General features: G+C 44.1%; 1 protein-coding gene across 1 annotated transcript; it reads right to left on the reverse strand.

Annotated features, from left to right (window-relative positions):
• Nucleotides 1–7,151: 7,151 nt before the first annotated feature.
• Nucleotides 7,152–10,971, reverse strand: arv1 (ARV1 homolog, fatty acid homeostasis modulator). Its single transcript, XM_070926219.1, has 5 exons — nt 10,876–10,971; nt 10,323–10,442; nt 9,964–10,117; nt 9,431–9,652; nt 7,152–8,306 (listed from the first exon to the last, which is right to left on the reverse strand). Exons 1-5 carry the CDS (start codon nt 10,969–10,971, stop codon nt 8,179–8,181), a joined length of 720 nt encoding a protein of 239 aa, XP_070782320.1. The 3' UTR covers nt 7,152–8,178.
• Nucleotides 10,972–11,260: the final 289 nt, after the last annotated feature.

Genomic DNA, 11,260 nt, shown 5'->3' on the forward strand with positions numbered 1-11,260 from the left:
GTTTGTAGACTGGTGCGCTGTTCGCTCAGTGCTCGTGACTCACGAACCAAAGAAAGCCCACAGCTCTCGAAATGAAATGTATTTGGTTTTTACGGTGCTGAAGAGGTAACTGCTCCCGAATGGTCACATTTTAAAGTTCCAAGGTACAGCACGTAGTGACGCCCGATGTCTTTGAAGAATGTCATTTTGCAGCTGATGAATGGAGTTGGGACAGGTAGCATGAACATAGCATCAGCAACTGTGTACAAACTCATAGTTTCACGGTGACCTACAGCAGGCATCAGGAAGAGCCGGACGTTTTAGGGAGTGCGCTTATTCGCTTTCTTTCCGAGAAGATCACTCTCATATCTAGCAGCTAGTTAGCTTAGCTTAGCACGAACCTCTAAAGCTCGCTAATTAACACGCTACACACATGTGGTTACGTGTCGGACTAGAAGAAAGCAAACAAGTGCATTTCCCGGAATGCTGAAACTGTTCCTTTTTAACAGTTTGATCATTTCTGTCAAAACAAATGTGACGTAAACTGAACATTGCAAGGATATTCTTCCTTTTTTCTCCCCTCTGACCTGAGTTCTAATGAACTCTATGAGGTTTTCTTCCCCTCACAAGCAACCAACACACCGCTACCTGCTCACTTTTTAAATCCAAAACAAGAGCTGATGGTGCTGACTCCATCACCTAACACGTTGGACTGAATGTTTGCTCTCTGTCATTTGTTACCAGTCTTTTGTCCGCATCTGAATGCTTGCTAATATTTCCAGCCAAGCGATGCATTCAGGGTCCGTTGACGACACCCGTTTCGTCCCCGCCGCCAATCGCTAATCTGAAGCTAATCAAACAATGTAACTGATGCAGTTTAAACCATTTGAGTAAAAACTTTGACCCCGGATGTTTTATTGGATGTCTACACAATTAGTGCCTTTTGTGAAGCTGCAGGTGTATCCGACCTGCGGCTTGCTGTTCAAGACGGGGACGCCGATATACCACGAACTGTTAATCATTTGACTCGCGTGACGTGCACTTGGGTCTGAAAGCTGCTGCTGCTGCGTGTAGAATTGGAAACACGGTGGCTTTTGCAAACCTCCCAAATCCCTTTAATGGTAGTGTGTTACATCAGTGTCTGGGCAAACGCGTGTTCTGTGTCACTGTGCTCCGACTAGGAATCCAGACAATCCCGGAAGAGCTGCTTTAAAAAGGTGTGCCAAGAGATTTGGAGGGTTACTCCGGCCTTTTCCAGTTTATTGTTTTCCTTTTTTTTTTTTTTTTTTCCCCCCCACTCCTCTCGTCAAAGGCTCCCTTTTTCATTTCATTGACGAGGATGCAGCTGTTGGGAGTGGGGTATTTTTGATGCTTCCTCCCTCTGAAATTTGATTTGCTTCACACTCTTTACGCAACGTGAAGCTGTTCTCTTCCTGTCTTTGTTGATTCTTTCCAGAAATTGTGCGCGTCAGACGTGGGCCGCAACATATACACAGAACAACTCGGTGATGGCATCAGTTTCCTACTATTTATCCTGTCCAAAATCTACTTTAATCTTCTACGCGCAGCAGCTTTAACTTCCGACACTTGTAGCAGCCTTCATGTCATGTCATTTGCAAAATAAGGTGCACTCCTCGCTTGTTCAAACAGAGTGTTGAACTGTAATTTTGCACTTGTTTGTGGTCGTTCTGTGTTAAACCCCCCCACCCCCAAAAAAACTACAACTACCTGATCCTCCTGGAGTTGGTCTTTATCACACAGGCACACGGTGCTCCTAACTAAATCCAGCACAAGAGAGTGTTTAAATTGAACACCAGCAAGTTGTACCCAATGTCGCACCACTAGCAGTGGCGTGTGTGTTTCTCTACTTTTACGACCCCCCCCCCGCCCCTTTTCATGTGATTATTGGATGTGTAATGTGGTGATGTCATCTCAGGGGAAACTTGATAAGAAATGATCAACATGTCTTCGCCCCGGAGGGACAAAATCATCTTTTAAAACGTCTGAACACGATTGTAATGTGACACTTTGTTATTTGATGATGTTTCCATCCACACGAATAGCTGGCCAAATGTACGCGATGGATTTATCTCTATGTAAACGGCAAAATGTCATGTTTCGGTGCAGGTCGAGGGCTTCTTTCTAAAGCCGCCATTTTGCACCAACTTTGAACAATCACACGAAGAAATCAATTGTTAGAAGAGGCTGAAAGGGCAATTTTTTTCTACTTAAAGTGGCCTCAGTAGACCTGAATGCAATGCAACCACAAAGACTTTCATGTGTGTTGACTAAAGTTTCACTTCACCCCCCCTTTTACGTTAGTGGTTCTTAAGAGGCACTCTGGGAAATATAGGAAGGATTCGGAAGTGGGTGCGCCAAAAATAGCAAATTATGACACTTCAGCGCTAAATAACTTGATCGGAGATTGATGGCATTTAATGAGAGTGTCGGAGGGGAGATGTGTTCATGAAACATGTTGCTTTATATCGAGATTAGCTGTCAAATTTGCTTCTATCTTTTGCTTGGCCCATTGAGAGAGAGAAAAAAAAAAAAAAAAAGAGCCCCAAAATGCATAAAAACACAGGTTTTTCACTAAAATCCGACATTATTCTCCTTTAGCTGACCTGTGTTGAGACCTGGGTTGCATCTGTTGAATCTTAGCATGTGAATCAGCCAAGAAAGCCTTAGAGGTATTACTATTTGTACTAGCGCTGGCATACTGGATACTCCGATTATTATCCACCTTTTCTAATTACCGGCTGCTGCTGTTAAATTGGTTTGAATCTGTCATTGGAAAGGTGAAATGTGCGACTTCATATTTATACTGTATATCATTCATCATAATCATTCATTAAATCACTATAGTGGGAAAAAAAAAAAAAAGGTGTTAATGTATTTTGTGTGTGTACAAGCAGAAGTTGTTCAGAGAACATGTGAAGCCTGTGTTGTTACCATCCATCATTACTCCCGTTCTTTAACCCATGAATGACCATACTACTGTTTCTTTGGACAATTAGTCTCAATCCTATCATAGTTCCGATTCTGATATGAATAAAGTGATTCCATACGTTTCATGTTTGAAGGGTGGTTTTTTTTTTTTTTATTAATTCTTCTACACGAAACACTTTGCAGAACAGAAACTGAACTAATGTAAGTGTTGCACCAATATTTTGGGGTTTAAATTGGCTGGTATTGGTTAAATTGTTTAAGTTGAGAGTCGTAATGCTCCACGTTGGTCTCGGATGTTTTACAGAGGCTTTTGAGCCATGCTAGCACCTTTTGTGTGCTCGGGCACAGCATGCTAACACGCTGGTCTTATTCACCCAGGGTGTTAGCATGCTAACATTTGCTAATTAGAACTAAATGCAATGGGAGTTCCATTGGTTTTGTAAGTACTTGGTCATGAACCAAAGTACTGGACACATTGAAATGTGACTGCACTGCTGAGGATCACTGTCAAATTACAATGGCAATGAAAAGCGGCGTGACGTTTCACTCCAAACCACAAATGCGAACCACGTGTTTGGCGCAGAGGACCGCCAAAGCCATTAGGCGTCGTCCTCTGGGGAACATCAATGTCTGTCTGGACCAACGTTGACATCCATATAGCCATGCCGCTAAAATGGCTAAAAATGATGAGGGCTTCATTCCCAAAATCTGTACCAACCAACAGTAAAACTCTGCAAGACTCCCTCAGACCAAAGTGCACAGTCCTCTTCCTCTCTCTGCTGCCCCCGCTTCTTTTTCTTTTTCCCCTGAATGCATCTCACTCTGACCTGCATTTAAACGCACCGATCTGCATTTTGGTCTCGTGCTGCTTGCAGTTCCGCTTTAATTGATCATTATTGCGGCAGGATGTAGCAGGGGAGGTTTTGAGATGAATTACTGATGATGATGATGATGACGCTGTTTATGTTTTCGACTCTTTTCAAATGTCTCGCAAACCTCCCCGTGAGACTGAAGAAATGGGTCACGCAGCAATAGCTTCAGCCTGCGCTTTTTACTCAACTATCCGACAGCTATAGATACAAATTACTTTGCAGATTAAGATGAAAAGAACCCGCGAAGAACATATAAAATGTGAGCTGTTGTTATGCGGTACATAAAACCACTCAGCAGTATGTCAAATATTATAAATTAGCTCCACCGCGGAAATGCTGCTTGTATGTTAATGTATCAGTAATGATAATCCAATATGAAATAGTGTAACACTGACACTACTGACACTACTTTTACTCAAGTAAACCTTTAATACTTTTTTTCCCCATGTTAAAATTTATGCATTTAAATGCAAGGGGGAAAAAAAGGCATATGTTTCCCCCCTCAGCTCTCCTTGTGAGTTTGGGGGAGCGTGTAGGCCTTTACATGGACATTGAAGCTCCACATTCGAAATCAGGATTGTACAACCAGCACTGAAAAGCAAATCAGTCAAACTGCGCTGCAAACAAGTATTAATTTGAGGAGCTATTTCCTCTGTGTGGGGGCCCCTCGACACACACACACACACACACGGCTGTGCAGCATGCATCATTGGAATCGTTCTCTCTCTCTCTCTCTCTCTCTGCCTCTCCCGCTCTGGTCTTGCGCTGCCCGTCTGAGCGTCTGTTAGGAGATTAGTGCAGATTAACATAATCTTGACTGAGAGAGCAAATCCAAGGTGCACATCACTCTCTCCGCGGGGAGGGTGGCGAGCGGATTGCCACAGCAGAGCTGGAGTGCGTGGAGACCGGCAGACACTGACGTCGCCGGTTGCTGGTTGTTTTTGTTGACCATTCTCGTTAAATATTGTCAGAGTGTCTTCCCCCCCCCCCCCACACACACACATACACACACATAGTTCATTCCTGTCATATTGTGCTCGTGTTTCCTTTGTGTTGGTCTTTTCAGTCCACTGATCCCTGTGAGGCCAGTTCATGACAGATCATGACTCCACGGCTTTGAATACATTCTTTATGTTCGGGGGGGGGGGGGGTTCTGTCTGTTTAGGGATACGCTGGCGTGGCTCTAGGGATGATAATGTCAGTCCAACACTTTGGTCTGGACTAAAATATAGTATATCCCCAGATGACTAATCCTAATTACTTTGGTGATGGTCCAACTTCCTCTATCGTTATTTGTGGTTTTAAGTTAATGGCTCGTCAACTATTGGTCGGTTTGCCGCGAAGTTTGGTCCAGATGTCCGTGTTCACCTCAGAATTAATCTTAATTGAAATCTTCAGTTGGTTTATGACCAAATGCCTGCAAAACTGGCAAACATTCCCATCAGCTCCAGCTGTGCGTTGTGTTCAGCTCTAATTAGTAAATGTTGGCATGCTAGAATGCTAAGCTAAGATGGGGAAGATGGTACATATGAGCATTATTAACTGCTAAACATCAGCCAGTTGTAGGGTAAACTGAGGCTTCAGGTCGGATTGGCCCGTCAGCTCCGGTCCTCGGCTCCCCCTCCAGACCCAGACCTGGTGAACGGCTGCGAGGTGACTGCTGTTACGGTAATCTGATTAGTCAGACTCAGATTAAACCACTGCATGCCACAGTAATTGACCAACAATTTCCAGACTCCACATTTAGAAACTCCCTCGGGTCCAAGAGTCCAAGCAAACACTGTGTCAACAAGTTACACAGACACAACGCAGTGTTGATTGGGCATCAATTAAAGAAGGTTGAAATAAAAACAGGTAGACACATGAAAAACCTGGTATCCGTGCCTGTAGACCTCAGAAGAGAGTCTCTCCCGTGACCCTTCATTTCGACAAATGATGCGTGCACATAAATAAAAACAAAAAACACCGAGTACAAATTGAGCGAAAGTTGCTCGAAACCGGGCCAAACTTTTTTTCTACTTTTTTCGTTTATCTCCGGCAGAATACGCTGGAGACTGCGGCACAGATCCACCCAGGGTGAGGACACCTAACAAAACATTCCACCTTCGTGTGCTGTCTCCTCAGCTATTCACAGGCCTGTGATGACATGTATCCATGTGCAGAGGCAGCACACACACACACACGCACAAAATCAAATCATCATACAAACCTGAGTAATTGTGTTAAAATACAAAATACTTTATTTTCTCTCGTCACACCTGCATGTAACAGACAGTTTCAGAGTGCACACACACACACACACGGCAGCATTCATCTACAGTGTGTTTCTCTGCAGCTCAACGCAAACTCGCTCTACAAGTTCGCTTTACATAATCTGCCACAGAGGAATAAGTCCCGGCCATATTTCAGGGCTTGTCTGCAACAGAAACATTATAACATTTTCAACATCTGCATCATAGTAAAAGTTAGTTTGAATGTCACAGAACATTTAGGATATTTTCTCTGACATGTAACGTCATTTTGAACGTAAGACTTTTGTGCAACAAGCGCGATGACAAATATTCGGCGAGGCCCGGTTAGAAAGCCTGCCCTCCATGAATAAAATGGCAGCTTCAGGTCATCTGAAAATGTATTTAATTAAATGTATCTAAAAGAACAAGACGGCATCATCAACCAGAGGACATTACGCGAGAGCAACAAGCCAACAGCAGGAGGGCGCTGTTCAGTTCAGACTTCATAGTGATGGCAGACGGTGGAAGGATGTCCCTTCTCGCCTCTTCAGTCAAGATAGTGAACACTGATAAACTGATGCCACATGAAACGACAGCCCTGAATTCACATTATCAGTGGTTGCTGGATCCGGTAGAGTGAGTCCTCCGTCGGCAGAGCTGCCACGGATGGTTTTTGTTCAGGAGGAATTCTGCCTCGCCTCTCCTCACGTGTCTGACTCTGCGGCAGTTCATGTCAACGACGTGACTCCCGCAAAGACTCCTGGGGGGGGGGGGGGGGTGTTCAGCTGTCCCTTTATACTGTAGGTAAGTGCAGAGGATACATTCCCCGGACACTCGGTCTGCTCCGGACGTTTGTTCACAGACACATACATTCCAGGTCAGTAACTGTGATTACTGCAGAGACACTTGCTGCACTTTACTCCAACACATAAATGGCTGACCCTGCCTGCCTTAAGAATGTCATTTGTTTCAGCTTAAGCGGTGAGTTCAAGTGCCACATGATGACTCAAGCAAAGAATACGGGAGGGAAACATACAGCACAAATCACTGCGGCAATTCACAATTGGTTGGTCACGGGAATCCTCAGATTTAATAATGCCTCCAGCCCAAACGATTTGTGGACGAATCGATTAGTTGATTACTCGGCAACAGTTTTGTTAATCTAGTAATCCGTTTTTTTTTTTTTTTTTTTAATTATCACACATAACAATAAACATTTCCGGTGCCAACCTCTCGAATATGAGGACAATCACAAAATGACATATCTTGGGGGTTTTGGACTGTTTGCTCGGGGCAAAAGAAGCAATCAAGGAATACTAGGAAACTGAGACTCTGGGACACACACACACACACACACACACACACACTTTGTTTCTTATTTTTTGTCACACTTGACTCTTGACTAGCACCCCGCATTATTAAGTCTATCAAGTCTGCTTTATTTATTCACGTAAGTTACCCTGTGTGTTTCTGTACGTGTGTGTGTGTGTGTGTGTGTGTGTGTGTGTGTGTGTGTGTGTGTGTGTGTGTGTTAAGGTAAGCATTTCACCAATGAGCCAAAGAATGTGAAGAGTGTTGGCTTGGAGTCCTGTCCGAACAGAGAAGTAATTATTGTCAAATTACAACCTCGGGGTCTGTGTTTGTGCCATTCTTAGAGAGTCGTCCTCCTGGGAGTTGGGGCATGTTTGACGGTGATTCAGATCAGGGGATGTTCCCGTGCGCAGCAGCTAACTTTCTCTAGAAAGTCATCAAATCAAATAGACATCTCATTGTAATCTTTACTTGGGAGCTCATCGTTCACTTTAAAAAGCAAAATGAAAATACAAGAGGAGGGCCACCGCCATCTCCTCGACATCCCTCCAAAATAAAGATCTTTTTCTCTATAAAGAGTATGGAATAAATGATGATAACATCTCTTCTGCTGCTCCTCCCTGTCTTCGTTTGAGAACTGGCTGGGTTGGCATGAGCGGCAAACAAAAAACAAAACAATAAAAAAAATGTTGAAGTTGAAGAACTTTCCTTCCCCAGCCCCATGTGTAGAGGGTTCATTACAAACTGCCCCTCTCTCTCTCTCTCTCTCTCTCTCTGGCACCTCTTGTTCATCCCTGAGATGAGTGACATTTCTCTCAGTCCGCAGAGGCAAACACTCATTCAAATGTCAACATGTCCGGGATGCTCCACGGAAGCTTTTTACAGGCCTGAGCCACGCAGGTCTCCAACAGCAGGCCCAAGCACACGGCCATCAATGACAGACGTCTGCTGCTGTTCAGGATCACTGGAGAGGAGACGGAGGGGAGAGAAAGGGATGAGAAAATGGTGAACACACACACACACACACACACACACACACACACACACACACACACACACACACACACTTCTTGCATGAACCAAAAAAAAAAGAGTCTCAACATGTCTTGTCAGAAGTTCAGATTTGAACCAACAGCTGTATTAACAAACTGCAGTAGTGCAACAAGACAATAAGTGGCAATATGATATTAAAGAGACACTTTTCATACTAAGACGTCACAACTTGCACTTGGCATATCAGACACGCTGTAATTTGCTCTTTATTAATACGATCAGAGCAGCGGACCATAAATCCCTCAACAACACCTCATTGTTCGCTGCGCACAGGCTAGCTGTCAAATACAATGAACACATTTACGCTTCCCGAGCCGCTGCTGAAGAAATAATTGTACAATACAACAAACTAAAACCTTTCTGTTACGTAATGTATTTATTTTCAACGTCTGAGGTCTAAGTAGTCGGGAGCACAGGAACGCAGGAGCAGGAGGAGGAGGAGGAGGAGGGGGGGGGTTCAAACACAGATAGAGTTAGTTGCCACCTGCTGGTGCTTTAAAATGTTGTTTTAAGAATGAACTACCAGAGGCTGCTCTGTTCTGGTGCTACGTGACTTCAAATTAGAAAGTTACTCATAGTTCCTCTAAAAATATTTCAGTATTCGATGTATCAATACTGGACATTGTTGAAAATGTCTTAATCCCAAAAATGTAAGATGACGTAGAGATCGGCATAACGTCCATAATGACAGCGACGTGTGTTGACAAATCTGAGAACCATTGGTCGCCCAGTCTTGTCCATTAAAATGAGACACTATTGCAATGTGACGTGGAGGAATATTATTCAGTGATGTGTTGAATATAAATGTAATTCATCGTATCCTTTAAAAGCTCCTATTTCAGTTACATTTTCAAGAGTCTTCAGTCGTGCTCGGAGCTCTGTGAGGCCATGCTGTGAAGTGGGTATCTCAAAATCTGGCAAAGTAAAAGTAAAACTGTCTGTATAGCTAGTTAACACTAGAGGTAAGTGAAAGAATATGCTTTTTTTTTATTTTATATAATTTGGGTGAATCAACTCTTCAAACAGCTCTCCCACCTCTGATAGCCTGCGAGTTTGAGGTGAGCACGAAGAGTTTGATGAGGCCCAGGCAGAGCGGGGAGTAGTCGTGCTCCCAGATGACAGCGGGGATGAGGAGGACCTTTCCGTAGCAGGACAGCAGCAGGGCTCTGAGGAGCAGGCCGAGCTCGAGGGTCCCACCCTGCAGACGACCCACCACCCAAAGGAACCACAGCGCACCGCCGCAGGACGCCGACAGCTCTACACGGAGCAACACAGACAGACATAGACAGACGCATTTATTGATCAATGAAACTGACTTTTCAGTATAAAAGGCGTGAGATACTGATACTGAACTGTAGCGTATCAGCAGGATTCAGCTTGTATCAACATGTTAACCCTGTCACCTATGAAGCAAAAATGTCAATCATTGTCTGGTTAGATGAGGAGAATGTTGACACTGTAACCAGCCAAGTGTTCCCAGTAGAGAGAGGGCTCTGGTGCTCCATGTTAACACTGACATACGCTACGGCAGTGACACAATCAGTGTCACTCTGGTTTCATCATCTTACCGAGGGCGGCCAATCCAAACATGCTGTAGAACTCCCACTCCTTGGTGTACCTGATGATGTCGGCGGGGTCGCTGCTCTGCTCCGAGCCGTGGAGCAGAGACCACCTGAGGTAAGCCTCACACAGCAGGCAGAACACACACAGCTTCCAGTGGATCTGCAGAGGCGGAGGAGACCATGTAGATTAACACACACATGTGGACTACCTGAACACACACACACACACACACACACACACGGCAGCATCTGAATGAACCATGCAAACCATGCATGAAGAGCACAGTTTTAATACCTGCTTTAGGTTGATCTATTATTGTTTGTGCGCATGTGCAAGAAAGTTAAAACGGTTGACGTTGACGTACATTCAGGCGTGTGTTGAACAAGATGTGTCTGAAGGCCTGCGTCTTGCACAAAATGGCATCAATGAGGATGATAACCGGGTCATATTCGATGTACTTGTCCACTGGTTTCTGGCACGACTCCTGGGGGTACAGACACACAGGGGCAGCGTCAACTCAAGCCATTAAAAGCTACTTAATTAACTGCTTAATACTGTTAAGGATATCATCCGTTGATAGAAGTTGTGTTTGTTGGTTTGTCGCAGTTAGTTCAACTGTTGCTACATTCAACCAGAACAACCAGTCCTGAAACAACACACGGGAGACACCTGAAAGGACATCGCTGCACACTGACATGACAAATGACTTAATTCATTAACCTGTTATTAGCCATATGTGCTAACTTAACTATATATAACTATAACTAAATGTATTTAATAACTAGTTTTTAGAGAGGAGTAATAACAGATCCAGGCACGTTACATCTTTAAGGCAAACCATGTTAGCTAGCATCTTCATCATAAACGGTAAGGTTACGCCAAACAACAGCAGCCCAAGATGTTAACAGTCAACGCACACATATAGTTATCTTCAGGATCCCGTTACTGTAGTCCCTGTGTAACTCTGTTGCTTTTTCGTTACACTCAACACACCTAAAGCCACCTTTCCCCATTCTTCGCCCTGTGAGCTGCTGCGAAAAGCCGCTAGCATGCGAGACACCCAAAGCGGAAGTAAGACGGTCCCACGCAGTCCCGCCTTCAAAATAAAGGTACAGCGTTGCCAGTGTCTGAAGGGTTGTGTGTTTTGTGATTGAACCTTCTTTTATGCATCTCTTGCGATCCTCTGACATTAAATGCTGTGGACAGGACATTTAAGAAAAACGTATTCCCCTTTTAATTGTGGCGCTTGATCACTACATTATTATACTATAGTACATGTTATACTACTATACTGTACTCAGT

This window comes from Enoplosus armatus, chromosome 19, assembly GCF_043641665.1.
Source record: "Enoplosus armatus isolate fEnoArm2 chromosome 19, fEnoArm2.hap1, whole genome shotgun sequence".
Classification (NCBI taxonomy): Eukaryota; Metazoa; Chordata; class Actinopteri; order Centrarchiformes; family Enoplosidae; genus Enoplosus; species Enoplosus armatus.

Coding starts and splice junctions, on each gene's coding strand:
- arv1 (XM_070926219.1), bottom strand. CDS start 10,971: ATGGGGAAAGGTGGCTTTAGGTGTGTTGAGTGTAACGAAAAAGCAACA. Junction 9,653..9,963: donor GTTTGGATTGGCCGCCCTCG/GTAAGATGATGA, acceptor TGCTCCGTGTAG/AGCTGTCGGCGTCCTGCGGC. Junction 8,307..9,430: donor AAACTCGCAGGCTATCAGAG/GTGGGAGAGCTG, acceptor TCTCCTCTCCAG/TGATCCTGAACAGCAGCAGA.